The sequence below is a fragment of the Orcinus orca genome, chromosome 1, assembly GCF_937001465.1.
Source record: "Orcinus orca chromosome 1, mOrcOrc1.1, whole genome shotgun sequence".
NCBI lineage: Eukaryota > Metazoa > Chordata > Mammalia > Artiodactyla > Delphinidae > Orcinus > Orcinus orca.
The window spans coordinates 176,636,527-176,654,915 of NC_064559.1; the positions used below are offsets into that span (position 1 = coordinate 176,636,527).

Consider the following 18,389-nt stretch of genomic DNA (forward strand, 5'->3'; position numbering starts at 1 on the left):
ATTGTGGGGATGACAAACAAAAGCAGTTTTTATTGCACTGTTGAACCACTCTGGAAGAATTAGGAGCCTAGTAATTTTTTTCTAAAACCCCGAGGAGGCTGCATTGCCTTAGGATGCCCAAGCAGATGAGGAGCAAACCTTTGGTGATATTCAGTGTCTCTCTGGGCAGGTGCACAGACAAAAATAATCCAGGTGCAAAAGAAAACTGGATCCTACAGAAATGCAAGATAAGAAAAAGGTGCCGGAAATAAAACAGGTCAGTTCACAATGATAAGAGCAAAGGTGACTGAGAATGAGAAACGGCTACATCCTTGCCTATATCACTAACCAGTGACAATATTTTATTACATCCTGACAGAAAGTAACATAAGGCTCACTGGAAATTTCTACTCCTTCAAGTGTGAGAAACCATATTGTTTCACAAATGTCTCCAGTTGAACTATCTAAAAATGCAATGTAAGTCAGTCCAAAGGCTAACAGACTCCGGAGGAGAGATGCATGCTTGAGTAGGACCATCTTGGCAGAAGAGATAAGAGAAAACTACCTAGTTTTAAGCACAGATCATGTACCCAGAGACCAATTCCATTTTCTCTGAGCTACCAGTGTCTCTCTTTCAGACACTTCTCATTTTGCTAACTTTATTATATATACCTTGATAGTTAAGTATGTACATCTACATGTGTTTATATAGTTACATACAACAATATAATATGTTTAATTGATGGTGTTATTCAAAGCTTTAAACTCTACTTTTCAAAAAAATAATCTAATCACTCTAGTTCTGGGCAGAGTTCCATGAAATAGTCCATTGACCTGCAGAAGCAGCATCACCTCAGAGATTGTTAAGTTCCAATCCTCCAGTCCTATTCCAGAATGAATGAATCAGAACCTCCAGAGGTGGGGCCCAGAAATCTGTATTTTAACAAGCTCGGCAAGTGACTCTTCTTTGTTGTTTTTGTTTTTATTGAGGTATAGTTGATTTACAATACTATGTAAGTTCAGATGTAATAACGTAGTGATTCACAATTTTTAAAAGTTATATCCATTTATAGTTATTATAAGATACTGGCTCTATTCTGTGTATATATCCTTGTAGCTATTTTACACATAGTAGTTTGTACCTCTTAACCCCTATCCCTCTCTTGCCCCTTTCTCCTTCCCTCTCTCCACTGGTAACCACTAGTTTGTTCTCTATATCTATGAGTCTGTTTCTTTTTTGTTATATTCACTAGTTTGTTTTAATTTTTAGATTCCACACATAAGTGAGATCATACAATATTTCACTTTTTCTGTCTGACCTCTTTCACTAAGCATAATACCCTCTAAGTCCATCACGTTGTTGCAAAAGGCAAAATTTCTTTTTTTTTTTTTTTTTTTGCGGTACGCGGGCCTCTCACTGCTGTGGCCTCTCCCGTTGCGGAGCACAGGCTCCGGACGCGCAGGCTCAGCGGCCATGGCTCACGGGCCCAGCCGCTCCGCGGCATGTGGGATCCTCCCGGACCGGGGCACGAACTCGCGTCCCCTGCGTCGGCAGGCAGACTCCCAACCACTGCGCCACCAGGGAAGCTCAAAATTTCATTTTTTTATGGTTGAGTAGTGTTCCATTGTGTGTGTGTGTGTGTATATATATATATATAGAGAGAGAGAGAGAGAGAGAGAGAGAGAGACATTTATATACCACATCGTCTACCTCTTCATCTGTTGTTGGACACTTGGGTTCCTTCCATATTAAGACAGCCAAGGTTATTGTAAATAATACTGCTATGAACATTGGGGTGCCTGTATCTTTTCAAACTATAGTTTTCATTTTCTTCAGATATATACCCAGAAGTGGAATTGCTGGATCATATGGTGGTTCTATTTTTAGTTTTTGAGGAACCTCCATACTGTTTTCCACAGTGGCTGCACCAAGTTATATCCCCACAAAAAATGTACAAGGGTTCCCTTTTCTCCACATCCTCACCAGCATTTGTAATTTGTGGTCTTTCCCAGATGATTCTTATAAACCCTAAATCTAATGAAAAGACGCACTATGTCGGAAGAAGGATTAAAAGACGTGGAATGACTTTCCATCTTAGTTTGAGCATTATGAAGAAGACATATATGGTCAAGAATACATAGGTTAAAAATTCATTTGAAGAATGTATGGCAATTAAGAATTTTATTTTCTCTCCCTCTCTGAATTTTAACTTCTTTGGAGGCTTCCAGGTAAACAATGACTACTATTATCTTAATATTGGATTAGTCCAAGATCTTAAAGTCAGTTAGCAATTTCACATGACATAATTAAATTATCATTGAAGAATAATACCATCACTGTTAATAATAAGAATCTGACAGAGAAACAAGACCCCTGAAAACATTTCCCAGTTAGTTTAGTTAGCCTAATTCCACAGGCTCACATAATTTTCATTTTTGCCTGAGATTATAAGGACAAAATTTATAAAGATGTTAGTTATTTAAATTATGATTCAATTTAATTGGACAACCATGTTTACACTTACAATCCTTAAATATTAGTGTAAATAATAATAAACTATACAGCTTATAGGCAATTTAAGAATTTAGGTGATTCTTTTAATTTAGATTATTTATTTAAACCAAATCCAAATCCTACATAAATTAAAGTGACCTATTTGCATGTTTATTTCTCACAGTGGTGAAATCAAGAAGGCATATAGCCATCTTTTTTATTTTTTTGCTTTGTACACATTTTAATAAGTTGGGAAAATCCTCATAATTTTTTTAACATCTTTATTGGAGGATAATTGCTTTACAATGGTGTGTTAGTTTCTGCTGTATAACAAAGTGAATCAGTTCTACATATACATATGTTCCCATATCTCTTCCCTCTTGCCTATAGCCATCTTTGAAGCCCCAGACTCCCCCCAAAATTTAATTCATCAAAGAGTATGCCATGATAGGTATATAAAATTACTTTGGGGAAATTTTAATTTCCTGGATTTAGTTTACCTTCTAAATCTCAGTGAAAAGTCTTAATGCAAAATTGTTTCTTAAAACCCCTTTTATGACTATGAATTGTTGACCTGATGTCAACTTGCATGTGTTCATTATCTTCAATTCAGCAGGGACACTCGAGTCAACAGCCTCAGGTAGCTTTTCTCTTTCTCATCAAACAAACTGTTTAGGAAAAGGAATTACATTAGAAGGATACTGTTTAAACTTTGGCCAAAAACTTAGTAGTTTACCTGGTTATTCACATGACGTTCTAAATCTTTATTAGAGTGTAACCTTTACCATTTAACCAAAGTTTTACTTTTTCCACTTGGCAGCCCTATTTTTTCAAATACAAAACCACCTTAAGGTTGAAACTACTCATTTCTTCAAACTATTTACTGTATTTCTTTTACCAATCAATGCAAATTCCATCAGTGACACTGGATTTGAGAGGCTTGTGCCCTCGGTTTTATCTGTGAAAGTCGACGGGCCTTCAGTCCTTAATCAAAGGGAATTTCCCAACTTATCCAAAGGTAACCTGGAAAGGAAACAGCTTTCCTTTGCCCTGGGGGTGTGCTCACACCAGGCGCTTCCTGCACATGCCTTGCTTCAGAATCAGAAAAGCCAGTCCCTCCTGAGGACCCCGAATTTTCTGGGATGGCATCTCATTCCTCTACTCACACAAAGGAAAAAAAGCCGCTCTAAAAAGACTACACTGAGGGCTTCCCTGGTGGTTGAGAGTCCGCCTGCCGATGCAGGGGACGCGGGTTCGTGCCCCGGTCCGGGAAGATCCCACATGCCGCGGAGCGGCTGGGCCCGTGAGCCATGGCCGCTGAGCCTGCGCGTCTGGAGCCTGTGCCCCGCAACGGGAGAGGCCGCAACAGTGAGAGGCCCGAGTATCGCAAAAAAAAAAAAAAAAAAAAAAAGGCTACACTGTCTATCCACAGGAATAGATATGAAGACATAAGTTCCAGTGAGAAAAGGCAAATTTAAGAATAAGTGCTGGACTTCCCTGGTGGCACAGTGGTTGGGGACCCACCTGCCAATGCAGGAGACATGGGTTCGATTCCTGGTCCGGGAAGATCCCGCATGCCGCGGAGCGGCTGGGCCCATGTGCCACAACTACTGAGCCCTAGAGCCTGTGAGCCACAACTACTGAGCCCGTGTGCCGCGACTACTGAGACCCACGTGCCTAGAGCCCATGCTCTGCAACAAGAGAAGCCACGGCAATGAGAAGCCCGCACACCGCAATGAAGAGTAACCCCCGCTCACCGCAACTAGAGAAAAGCCTGCCCGCAGCCATGAAGACCCAATGCAACCAAAAATAAATAAAATAAATAAATTTATTTTAAAAAAAAGAATAAGTGCTGAGTAATGCCAGGTATATGAGTCTAAAAGCACATAGAAACACTATACGTTGTCATTTACATATGTGGAATAGTGAGAGAAAACGCAACAGTGGTTGCCTGGGGATGAACGGGTTTGATTGAGAAAACGGTCTGGATTATAAATGAGAGCAGCTGCCTCTGAGAAAGCAGAGGGCAAGACGACTGGAGATGCCGACGAGAACAGGCCTTCCAGCAGCCAAGAGCAGAAGCCAGGATCTGGAAATCCATCCAAGGACCCCGTCAGGCTCCTTCTGCCCCGCTCACCTCACCCCTCAACCCAGGTCGGGGCCCAGGTGAAAGGGCATGAGCACCTTGCTTTAAAATTTTTAGAGACCGGAGGCTGTCGGGGCTCCCCTCAGGCGGGTCTACAAATGGCTAAAGCCCCGAGGCTTGTTGGTCATGGATGAGCCATAGGCCGTGGGGACCAGACACGAACCTGGAGCAGAGTTGGAAGCGGGTCAGAAGTCACTCATGCGACCTCAGTATCACTCTGCTGGGATGAAACAGTCTCCGTGGGACTTGGGGGTGGGAGAGGGGAGGTGGAAATCATTTCTAGGTGATCTCATCAAATCCAGGATTTCACCCTGGAAGTATTTCTGATTATGTTTACAGCCAAGAGATGGAATCTGCAGAACTCAGTGGTGATTGGATCCTGGGCTGACACCTCTGATGTGTTCAAGGGCCCAGATTACTAACGCTAAGCCCTTTGAGTTCAAATCTAGAACCTATGACTGACTCTCTGTGTGATCTCCAGCAAATGGCTTAACCTCTCTGAGCCTCACTTTCTGCATCTTATGCTGACAGTTATAAATTCCACCTCATACTACTGTGGTGAGGATGAAATGGGCTAATTGTGTAAATCGTCCCGCCCACCCCACCCCCACCCCCACCCCCACCCCCACCCCCCGCCACAGTTTGAACACCTGGGAAATGGGTGTAAAAACGTCCCGAGGTGCCTTGTGGGTAACCCAATCAGGTAGGTAACCTGAAAGGTTGAGAATTCCCAAGTGTCTGATTTGGGTGCGCTGGGATCCGCCCAGAGGGCGTGGCCAACCAAAGAATGCTGGTCTGGGACCCCAGTACATCCGGCCCCCGAGACTATATAAGAGGTCAGCTAGTTCAGCCTGCAGCCCAGTCTTGGCACCTCTTGGCTCATGACGCTGAGGTCCCTGGCCACACAATGGATCCACTGATGGTGAGTCTGCGGCCAATGTCTGGGTACTGAGGTGGAAGGTCGTGAGTCCTAGCAGGGGGTACACTCTCATGGAAGAGGAGCCCAAACATTCAAAACATTAATTTATTTGAGGCCTTCTTTACTGAGCACCCCTGCGTGTCTGCACTGTCCAGGGGGTGCCCTCGTGCAGACAGTCGAGTTCCTGAAGAAGAGACAGTGTTGGGACCTGTCCAGTTGGCTGCTGTCCCCGAAGGCCCCTTGAGGGCAAGGCTGCTGCCTAGATGGTACACCCCCCCCCCAGTCCCCAGATCACTACCTGGTACTGGGCAGCTGCAACCTGTGTGGAAAGGATGGAAGGATGTGCAAAATGGGTGGCCATGTGTGGAGGGGCCTGGGTGGATTCTGGTAGAAATTAGACAATCAAGAGAACGAGTTATATAGCCCGTGGCAGGGGGCACCGATTTCTCCCTTCCTTGAAAACATTTTATTTTTATTTACCCAGCTTTATTGAGGTATAATTGGCAAACTCGCGTAAATGTAAAGTGTACGACATGCTGATTTGATGTATGTATATGTTGTGAAATGATTACCACACTCAAAGTGGTTAACACAATCATCACCTGATGTGTGGTTACCTTTCTGTTTTGGGTGACGATGCTTAAGATCTACTCTCTTAGCAAATTTCTAGTATCCGGTACAGCATTATTGACTATCACCATCATGCTGTACATTAGATCCTTAGAACATATTCCTCTTATGAATTGTGTACTCTTTGACCAAGAGCTCCCACTTCCCCACCCCCCATCCCCTAGCAACTTCCACGCTTCTCTCTGGTTCTATGAGTTCAACTGTTTTTCCTCATTCTACATAAAAATAATAAGATAAAGTTTATGTTTTTTTCTGACTTATTTCACATAGAATAATGCCATGCCCTCTAGGTTCATCCATGTAGTCACAAATGTCAGGATTTCCTTCTTTCTGATGGCTGCATAATGTTCTCTGTTCTCAGAAAGTAGAGCGTTCCTATGAAACTTTTTGTAAGCTGAAATGGCATAAAGCAATGAGGCAATTACCTCAGGACGCTTCTTGCTAAAGGATGGGCAAAACAAATGGAGATAAAGCCCAGGTGCTCACAGACAGAGTTCAAGGGTATGGCGGCTTGCTGAGGAGGTGCTGAGTGTAGTCCCCCAGGGAGGAGCTGCCACTCTCCCTGTTCTGGGTGTGCGTTGCCTCTGTTCAAGTTCACTGCAAAACAAATGTTGAGGGACTTCCCTGGTGGTCCAGTGGTTAAGAGTCTTCGTTTCCAGTGCAGAGAGTGCGGGTTTGATCCCTGGTCGGTTAACTAAGATTCTACATGCTGCACGACGTGGCCAAAAAAAAAAAAAAAATGATTAGCACTATTTTCACTTTCACCTGTTTTTCTAAAAGTGAAAATCCTCTTCTGGTTTTTTTTTTTTTTTTTTTTGCGGTATGTGGGCCTCTCACTGCTGTGGCCTCTGCCGCTGCGGAGCACAGGCTCCGGACGCGCAGGCTTAGTGGCCATGGCCCACGGGCCCAGCCGCTCCGCGGCATGCGGGACCCTCTCGGACCGGGGCACGAACCCGTGTCCCCTGCATCGGCAGGCGGACTCTCAACCACGGTGCCACCAGGGAAGCCCCTCTTCTGGGTTTTTTGTTTGTTTGTTTTTGGTTATTGAAAACAGGTATTAATGTAGGTCTTCCATAAAAGCAAAGTGGCATAATGCAAACTTTCCAAAAAGCTCTGGATACCTGAATAGCACATTTTCTGTATCATTCATCCTATGGACAGACACTTGGGTTGTTTCCATATCTTGACTATGGCGACTAAGGCTGCGTTGAACCTCTGAGTGTGGCTCTCTTTTCGAGATACAGATTTCATTTCCTTTGAACACCCAGAAGTGGAATAGCTGGATCATATGGTAGTTCTAGTATTTAATTTTTCAGGAACTCCCATACTGTTTTCCATAACAGCTGTACCAATTTACATTCCCAACAGCAGTGCATGAGGGTTCCCTTTTCTCCAAATCCTCCCCCAATTTTATATCTTGTCTTTTTGATAGTAGCTATTCTAACAGTTATGAGGTGCTATTTTACTGTGGTTTCTGTTTGCGTTTCCCTGATGATTAGTGATGATCAGCACCTTTTTGTGTACCTATTGGCCATCTGTATGTCTTTGCAAAAATGTCTGTGAAGGTCCTTTGCCCATTTCTAAGTCAGATTGGTTTTTGCTATGGAGTGGTATGAGTTCCATATATATTTAGATATGAACCCCTTATCAGATAGATGGTTTGCAGAGATTTTCTCCCATCCACAGGTTGCTTTTTGACTTTATTGCTTGTTTCCTTTGCTGTGCAGAAGCTTTCAGTTTGATGGAGTCCCACTTGTTTATTTTGGCTTTTGTTGCACATGCTTTTGGTGTCAAATACAAAATAATCAATGCCAAGACCAGTGTCAAGGAAATTTTTCCCCTATGTTTTCTTCTAGAATCTTCATGGTTTCAAGTTTTATATTTAATTTTTTAGTATATTTCAAGTTAATTTTTGTGAGTTCTATAAGATGGGGATCCACTTTCATTCTTAAACCTGTGTGTATCTAGTTTTGCCAACACCCTTTATTGCAGCGACTATCTTTTCTACATTGTGTGTTCTTGGCACCCTGGTCAAAGATGCATAGATTTATTTCTGGCTCTCTATTCTGTTCCATTAGTCTATGTGTCTCTTTTTCAGCCAGTACCATACTATTTTGATTACTATAGCTTTATAATACAGTTTGAAATCAGGAAGTGTTATGCCTCTTTTCTTTCTCAGATTGCTTTTGTAATTTGGGTCTTCGGTGGATTGAGTTGAACTTTAGAATTGTTTTTTCTATTTTTGTGAAAAATGCCATTGGAATTTTGTTAAGAATTCCTTTGAATCTTTAGATCAATTTGGGTAATTGCTCATTTTAACAATATTAATTCTTTCAATCTAAGAATAGGGGCTATCTTTCCATCTATTTGTGTCTTCTTCAATCTCATCAATATAATTTTCACTGTTCAGGTGTTTCACCTCTATGGTTAAATTTATTCCTAAGTACCTTATTGTTTTGATGCTATTGCAAGTGGGATTGTTTTTTTAATTTCTCTGACTGAGAGTTGTTTGTGTATAGAAACACTACTGATTCTTGTATCCTGCAACTTTGCTAAATTCACTTATTCTAGGCATGTTTTTGTAGAGCCTTTAGAGTTTTCTGTATATAACATCATGACATCTGCAAACAGATATTTTTGCTTCTCCCTTTCTGATTAGGATGCCTTTTATTTCCTTTTCTTAATTAATTGCTCAGGCTAGGAATTCCAGTACTATGTTGAATAGAAGTGACAGCTGGCACCTTTGTCTTGTTCTGGAACTTAAGAGAAAAATCTTCAGCTTTTCAACACCTAATTTGTAGATTTTGTCATGAAAAGGTGTTGAATTTTGTCAAGTGTTTTGTCTGCAGCTACTAAAATAACCATATTTGTTTCATCCTTCATTTTTTAATTCATTAGACACATTTATTGATTTGTGTGTATTGAACATTCCTGTAACCCAGGGATAAACCCCATTTAAGGATGGTGTATAATCCATTTAATGTGCTCTGAATTTGGTTTGCTAGAGTATTGTTGAAGATTTTTACATCTATGTTCATCAGGAATACTGACCTATAATTTTATTTTATTATTTATTTATTTGTTTATTTATTTATATTTCTTTTTTGTTGGGTCTTCATTGCTGTGCGCGGGCTATCTCTAGTTGCGGTGAGTGGGGGCTACTCCTCGTTGTGGTGCACAGGCTTCTCATTGCGGTGGATTCTCTTGTTGCAGAGCGTGGGCTCTAGGTGTGCAGGCTTCAGTAGTTGTGGCTCGCGGGCTCTAGAGTACAGGCTCGGTAGTTGTGGCACACAGGCTTAGTTGCTCCACGGCAAGTGGGATCTTCCCAGACCAGGGCTCGAACTAGTGTCCCCTGCATTGACAGGCGGATTCTTAACCACTGCGCCATCAGGGAAGTCCCTGGCCTATAATTTTATTTTCTTGTAGTGTCCTTATAAGCTTTGGTGGCAGGATAACACTGGCCTCATAATGAATTTGGAACTAATCCTTCCTCTTCAATTATTGGGAAGAATGTGAGAAAGATGGACATTAATTCTTTAAAGGTTTGGTAGACTTGATCAGTGAAGTCACTTTCACTGTTGGAATCTTGTTGGAAAGATTTTTGATGACTGACATACATCTATTCAGATTTCCATTTCCTTATGGTTCAGTCTTGGTAGGTTGTATGTTTCTAGGAATTAACCCATTACTTTTAGGCTATCCAATTTTTTGGCATATAATTGTTAATAGTAATCACTTATGATCTTTATATTTCTGCAGTCTCTGTTATACTCCTTCCTCTTTCATATTTGATTTTATTTGTTAGACTGTTCTCTTTCTTTCTTCTATAGTCTAGCTAAAGCTTTGTCAATTTTGCTTGTCTTTTCAAAATCCATCTCTTAGTGTCATTGACCTTTTCTATTATTTTTCTAGTCTCTATTTCATTTATTTCTGCTATGGTCTCTGTTATTTCTTCTTTTCTTCCACTAGCATTGGTTGTAATTTGTTCTTTTCTAGTTCCTTGAGATGTGAACTTTGATTGCTTATTTGAGATCTTTCTGGTTTCTTAATGTGGGCACATAATTGTTATAAACTTCTTTTCTAGAACTACTATTGCTGTCTCTCATATGTTTTGGTATGTTGTGTTTCCGTTTTCATTTGTCTCAAAATATTTTCTTTTCTTTTGCTTTCTTCTTTGACCCATTGATTGCTCAGCAGTGTGCTGTTTAATTTCCACATATTTGTGACTTTTCCAACCTTTCTCTTTTTTGATTTCTACTTTCACACCATTTTGGTAAGAAAAGATACTGGATATGACCTTAATCTTATTAAATTTTTAAAACTTTTTGTGATGTAACATATGATCATGATTTATCCTGGAGAATGTTCTATGTGTACCTGAGAAGAATGTGTATTCTTGTGCTGTTGGATGGAATGTAGTATATATGTCTGTTAGTTTCATTTGATCTAACGTGCAGTTCAAGTCCAATATTTCTATATTGATCTTCTGTCTGGAAGATCTATCTATTGTTGAAAGTGGGGAATGAAGTCCCCAGCTACTGTTGTGCTGCTGTCTATTTCTGGCTTCAGAACTGTTAGTATTTGTTTAACATATTTATGTGTTCTTATGTTGAGTCCATTAATTTACAATTGTTATATCCTCTTGATTAATTGTTCCCTTTTCTTATATAATGATATTCTTTTTCTCATGTAACAGCTTTTGATTAATCAACTTTTCTGATATAGTATAGCTACCCTGCTCTCTTTTGGTTTCCATTTGCATGGAATGTATTTTGTCATCTTTTCACTTTCATCCTACATGTGTCCTGAAACCTTAAACATCAACTATATTACAATTTTTAAAAGTCTGTGGGGCAAGATCTCTGCAGGGGATGGTGTGGTATTCATGCATTTATCGAGATACCACGTCCACTGACAGATGAGAGTACCATAGGGAAAGCTCATATTTTAGAAATATTACCCTGACTGTCTTTGGAGGATACACAAGATGGAGTCAACCCCAGATTCACAGAGGCCAATTAAGAGGCAGTTGCAGGCTTTTAGGCAAGCAATGATGGTGGGCTAGACTAGGATTTGGTCAATAGGTATGGAGAAGCACGGTGTGTGGAACTGGGATTTGAGCTAGGTAAGGCACATGAAATTCTAACTTTTTTTTGCAGGATCTCACAAATGAAGACCAAGTTCATTTATCAGGCAGTGGCAAAGAGGCTTCAGGGGATTCTTACCTTCAAGCAATTGAAGAAATGGAGGCATTTTATCAATACCTCAATGAGAAATATAAGGCAGGAACTCCAGCTGCACCAGAGCCAGAGCTCTATGTACCTTTGACTGACCATGATGAGAACAGCCAAAAGGAGTCAATCCAGAACCAGGTGATGTATCCTTTGAAGCCCACAATGATGATTTCTACACGTTCTAACATCCCTGGACAGTTCTTATCCTGAACTAAGATCACTCCATGTTAGAGCCCTTGGTTTGCCCTTGGAAACATAAGCAAGACCCTTTTTGACCCCAAGGTGACCTCTTTTGATGAGAGCAAACCCACAGTAACATCCCAGATGACAGATGTTACTGACACCCCAAACACATCCTGAGATTTTAAAGGCTGGCTGCAGACCTAGAACTGGGGAAGTGGAAATCAGAAGTCCTTTACTGGGTCCTTTTTCTATGAGGTCTTCCCAACTGGATCTGTCACACCCTGCTAAGGATGAAGTAGAGTTCTCTAGTCTTGAGGAGCTTTCAGTCCAGTGGTGAGGGAAGGGGAGTAGAGAGGCATAACAGTATTTCAAGAGTGGAAATGAGAGGAAAGGAAGTGCCCTAATATGATGTTATTAGAGGTTGACTTCCAATGAGGCTTCATCTCAGAGAATCCCTAGGTTTTTTTTTTTTTGAAGTGGCGCTTTTTTTTAATTTTTTAATATTTATTTATTTGCTTGTGCTGGGTCTTAGTTGCGGCCGGCAGCCTCCTTAGTTGTGGCTCACAGGCTCCTTAGCTGTGGCATGTGAACTCTTAGTTGCTGTATGCATGTGGGATCTAGCTCCCTGACCAGGGATCAAACCCGGGCCCCGTGCATTGGGAGTGAGAAGTCTTAACCACTGCCCCATCAGGGAAGTCCCAAGAATCCCTAGGTTTTGATGGTCCTTTTTGTTGGAGTGTCTCCACAGTGACATTGGCCTCATGAGGGTACCCATTTCCACACCTCCAAGTGACTGTGGCTTCTGCTACATTGTGGCTTGGAAAATTCCAGTTATTTCCAAGTGTGAATATATATAATAATTAAATTTAAGGGCATCTATCACTTCTATGGATTTTTTTGTAGGAGAAGATGACTTTGGAGTGCCCTCAGTCTACCATAGTCAATGGCTGTACAGTCATAAATTTTTAATATAACCTGGGGGAATTATCCTAGCTGTCTCTCTGCTCTGAGATTCAGGACAGGACAGAGAGACCAGTCTTTGGTGGCAGGGATAGGAATGGATGTCATATTTGATAAGACAGGCTATAGTCACTAAGACACGTTACTGAGAGAGACAGGCTGAGCAAAGGACAGGACAGGGGTATGGCAAAACTGAGCAGACTGGTTTGGCTAAAGCAGGACAAGAGCTGCAAGGAGGCACACAGGGTGAAAAGATGTGAGGCTACTGACATGATGGCTTTGGGGAGTTCATTGTAAGCTTTCTACCAGATGTATAGGAAACCTAGAAGCGTAAGGATGGCCAATGAGAATAGAAGTATAGACTTTGGCCATGTGCACGTTAGGCCACTGCTTGTAATGAGGCTCCTTCTTGGAATGGTTCCTGGAGGCTGATGCTTTCCAGGATGGTTCTCAGGAAGCTGGAATGCCAAGGACAACCCCGTACATTTCTGGGGGAAATGTCCACAGTGGTTCAGGTCTGTGACCACCCAGAGTGAGATAGGTCCAATTCAAGTTAAGAGTCTTCTACTTAGGCCATGTCACTTCACCTTTTTGGACCCCTATTTACTCTTCTTTAATAGGGATTAAGCATGGCTCCTGTTTCTGAGGCATGATGGGAATAAAATGAGATAAGATGTTTGGAAGTTCATTAATTTAACCAAATCTCCAGTAGGATGTCTGGGAGATGGGACATCTTTGGAAAAGTCTCTGGGCAGGGGCGGGCAATACAGAGATAGGGGATTAAGAGGTACAAACTCTTATGTATACAACAAGCTACAAGTATATATTGTATAAAACAAGGAATATAAAAATTATTTATAATAACTAGAATTTGAGTATAACCTTTATTATGATTCACTATATTGTATACCTGTAACATATAATACTATACATTAAGTATACATCAATTTAAAAAAGGTCTGTGGGGCAAGATCTCTACAGGAGATGGTGGGGCTTTCATTCATTCATCGAGATTCCCACCTTCACTGATAGATAGGAGTTGCATAAGAAGACTTTTCTTTTCCTTTTTCTTTTTTTTTTTTTTTTGCGGTACGCAGGCCTCTCACTGTTGTGGCCTCTCCCATTGCGGAGCACAGGCTCCAGACGCGCAGGCTTATCGGCCATGGCTCACGGGCCCAGCCGCTCCGCGGCATGTGGGATCTTCCCGGACCGGGGCACGAACCCGTGTCCCCTGCATTGGCAGGCGGACTCTCAACCACTGCGCCTCCAAGGAAGCCCAAGACTTTTCATTTTAGAAATATTACTCTGACGGTCTTTGGAGGTTACCCTACATGGAGTCAACTCCAGATTCACAGAGGCCACTTAAGAGGCAATTGCAAACTTTGGGCAAGAAATGATGATGGGCTAGACTAGGATTGGGTCAGCAGGGATGGACAGGAAGAGCGTGTGAAATTGGGATTTGAGCTGGTTATGACACATGAACTTCTTTTTTTGCAGAATCCCACAACTGAAGATCTAGTTCAGTTATCAGGCAACAGCAAAGGGATGTCGAGGGACTCTTACCTTCAGACAATTGAAGAAATTGAGGCATTTCTCCAGGACATCAATGAGACACATGAGGCAAGATGCCCAGCTGCACCAGAGCCAGAGCTCTATGTGCCTCTGACTGCCCATGAAGAGGACAGCCAAAAGGAGTCAATCCAGAATCAGGTGATGAAATTTTTGAGGCTCACAGTGATGATTTCTGCATGTTCTAACATCCCTGGGACAGTTCTCATCCAGAACTAAGATCACCCCATGGTAAAGCACTTGATTTGCCCCCTGGAAACCTTAAGTGAGACATTTTTTGACCCCAAGGTGACCTCTTTTGATGAGAGTAAACCCAAGTAACATCCCAGTTGACAGATGTCACTGACACCCCAAACACATCCTGAGATTTTAGAGGCTGGATGCAGACCTAGAGCTGGAGGAGTAGAAATCAGAAGTCTTTCTTTGGGTCCCTTTTCTCTGACGTCTGCCCAGCTGGATCTGTCAGACCCTGATAAGGTGGAAATAGAGTTCTCTAGTCTTGAGGAGTTTTCAGTCCAGTAGTAGGGGAAGGGGAGAAGACAGGCATGACACTGTTTCAAGAGTGGGAATGATAGTAAAAGAAGTGCCCTAGTACGATGTTATGAGAGGTTGACTTCCAGTGAGGTTTCATCTCAGAGAATCCCTAGGTTTTGATGGCCCTTCTTGGAGGATTGTCTCCACAGTGACATTGGCCTCATGGAGGTACACTTTTCCACATCTCCAAGTGACGGTGGCTTCTGCTACACTGTGGCTTAGAAAATTCCACTTACTTCCAAGCATGAATGTAGATAACAATTAAATTTAAGGGCATCTATCACTTCTATGGATTTTTTTGTAGCAGAAGATAACTTCGGAGTGCCTTCAGTCTACCATAGTCAATGGCTGTACAGTCATATGTTTCGAACATAGCCTGGGTGAACTATCCTAGCTGTCTCTCTACTCTGAGAGTCAGGACAGGGTGGGAGAGACCAGTCTTTGGTGGCAGAATGGATGTCATATTTAATAAGACAGGCTATGAGCAAGGGACAGGACAGGGATATGGCAAAAGTGAGCAGACTGGTCTGGCTAGAGTAGGATAAGAGCTGCAAGGAGGCACACCGGGTGAAAAAGATGTGAGGCTACAGACATGATGGCTTTGAGGAGTTAACTGGAAGCTTTCTACCAGATGTATAGGAAACCTAGAAGCGTAAGGATGGCCAATGAGAATAGAAGTATAGACTTTGGCCATGTGCACATTAGCCTCTGCCTGTAATGAAGCTTCTTCTTGGAATGGTTCCTGGAGGATGATGCTTTCCAGGATGGTTCTCAGGAAGCTGGAATGCCAGGGGGAACTCCAGGAGGTCTCTTGGGGAAACATCCACAGAGGATCAGGTCTGTGAGCACCAAGAGCAAGACAGGTCCAATTCAAGTTAAGAATCTTCTACTTGGGCCATGTCATTTCACCTCTTTGGACGTCTGTGAATTCTTCTTTAATACGGTTTTATCATGGCTCCTGTTTCTGGGGTCATGGGTGGAATAAAATGCGATAATATGTTTGGAAGTTCATTAAATTAAACAAATCTCTGGTAGGATTTCTGGAAGATGGGGCATCTGTGGAAAAGTCTCTGTTGGGGCGGGGCAATATAGAGACAAGGGATTAAGAGGTACAAACTCTTATGTATACAACAAGCTACAAGGATATATTGTACAAAACAAGGAATATAGCCAATATTTTATAATAACTAAAAATTGAGTATAACATTTAACTATTGTGAATCACTATATAGTACATCTATAACATATAATAGTGTACATCAAGTGTTCATCAATTTTTTAAAAGTCTATGGGGCAAGCTCGCTGCAGGGGATAGTGGGGTGTTTCCATTCATCTAGAATCCCACCTCCACTGATAGGTAGGAGTAGCATAGGAAGACTTTTCATTTTAGAAATATTACTGTTTATGGAGGGCACACCGGATGAAGTCAACTCCAGATTCACAGAGGTCAATTAAGAGGAAATTGCAGGCTTTTATGCAAGCAATGATGGTGGACTAGACGAGGACTGGGTCAGCAGGGATAGAGAGGAAGGGCGTGTGGAGTTAGGATTTGAGCTGGGTAAGACATCTGACTTCTAACTTTTTTTGCAGAATCCCACAGCTGAAGATCTAGTTCGGTTATCAGGCAACAGCAAAGAGGCTTCCATGACTTCTTTCTTTCTGACACTTGAGGACATTGATGAGTTTCTCCAGGACATCAATGAGATACATGAGGCAAGAACCCCCGCTGCACCAGAGTCAGAGCTCTATGTACCTCTGACTGCCCGTGATGAGGACAGCCAAAAGGAGTCAATGCAGAACCAGGTGATGAATCCTTTGATGCCCACAAGGATGATTTATGCATGTTCTAACATCCCTGGGACAGTTCTTGTCCATATCTAACAACAACCCATGTTAAATCCCTTGATTTGCCCCCTGGGAACCTAAAGTGCCTTTCTTTTTGACCCCAAGGTGACCTCCTTTGATGAGAGAAACCCTGCAGCAGCATCCCAGTTGATGGATGTCACTGACACCACAAAGGCGTTCATCACTGATTGTAAAGTGACACCCGTTAATGCAAACAAGATGACAATCCCCAATAAGGGTAGCCAGATGAAGATCCTCGATGATGACCAGAGCCTCAGTGGAGGCCAGATGACCTTTGGTGGGGACCAGACCCTCTATGAGGGTCAGATGAAGAACCCCAGTGAATGCCAGATTCTCAGTGGAGCCCAGATGACCTTCCCTTGGGACCAGGCTGTCTCTGGAAGTCAGATGAAAACCATCCATGTATACCAGACCCACAATGGAGGCCAGATGAGCTTCAGTGGGGACCAAACCCTCTATAGGCGTCCAATGAAGATACTCAATGATGAGAACACTCCCCATGAAGTCCATATGGTGCCACATTCCTCATCATCATTGCCATATCCTAGATTTCTGTACATTTCTAGTTCCTATTTGATCCAAGGACAACCCCTAGAAAAGCAGAAGTGGAATCTCAAGATTCAGAGATGTTCGTTGCAGAAGAATTCTGACATTTTGAAACCCTACATCTGTACATACCAGGGCTGTGGGAAATCGTATTCAAAATCTTCCCACCTGCGAATCCATGAGCGCCTACACACTGGTGAGTGAAGACTGAAATATAAGGGTGTCAGGAAAATGACTAAAGATCTCTGCCTTTATAAGACTTTGGGGTCATTTGAGATTGTTGCCACCTCCCTCTAAGTCTAGGACCCAGAAGACCCTAGAAAATGCTGGCAAATCTGAAAGGGTATATAAAGCAGTCCTAAGAACAGACACTAGTTCTGGGCCAGAGGCAACCTGGCTGCAGCCTTTTGTGGTATTGAATGTCTGGGATGATGGAAGAAGTGGAGGGATTTGTTTGACCTCCTAGAATGGTCTTGACTTTACCTCTCCTGGGACTTCTCTTCATGGACTCCTATAGGTCCAACAGATAACCCCTCTTCCTCAGCTTTCTTTACCCACCACTGACCTTCGTCTTCCCCTCCTGGTTTTCTTTTTCTTTTCCTCTCCCTCCTTCACAGTTTTCCTCTCAGCCTTCTAGCCCATCCTGCCCTCCTTCTCTTCCTTTCCCATGCAACCCCTCCAGTCTCCTGTCTGTCTCTCCCTGTCCCACTGCAACATGCCCAACCCCTTTTTCTTCTCCATTCATTTCCAACTTCTGTGTCCCATGCTATCCTGAAGCATGACAAGTCTTGCTTTCTTTTTGGGGTCCAGGAGAGAAGCCCTACAAATGCAACGCGAAGGGATGCACATGGGCATTCTCCCGTTCGGATGAGCTCAACAGACACGTGAGGAAGCACACCAGGGAGAGGCCCTACCAGTGTACTAAATGCGACAGGAACTTTTCACGATCAGATCACTTAAAGCAGCATCAGAGAGTCCACAGATAAATTGCTTCCATGATACCAAACCTATCAGCCTTTGAGAAAATGAGTTGAGCTGAAAGATTCTCCCTGCAAAACTTTGCTCGGTGCTCAGTACCTAGCACATAGTAGATGCTTAATATTAGTTGTAAACTTTTAAGGTTTTCATTTATTTTTTCTGAAACATATAAAGAATGCATGTATGCATTTCAATAGAATCAGCACTACTCTTCATTCACTTTCCTGTACGTGGTGAATGTTCTCAGTGTGCTGTGTATGAATTCTTGTAGATCGCTGCTTGTGTATTTACTTCTATGTGTACATGTAAAGATGTTTATATGTAGATGATTGCAATGTGGCATAGCATAGT

The 18,389-nt window shown here is 42.3% G+C and overlaps 1 protein-coding gene across 1 annotated transcript; it reads left to right on the plus strand.

The window, feature by feature from the left end:
* The first annotated feature begins 11,218 nt into the window (after positions 1–11,218).
* Positions 11,219–18,046, plus strand: LOC117200110 (Kruppel-like factor 18). The gene is given in 5 exon segments (XM_033421752.1): positions 11,219–11,224; positions 11,328–11,753; positions 16,239–16,451; positions 16,599–17,256; positions 17,871–18,046. Coding segments are annotated over 5 exon segments (1,479 nt in total).
* Positions 18,047–18,389: the final 343 nt, after the last annotated feature.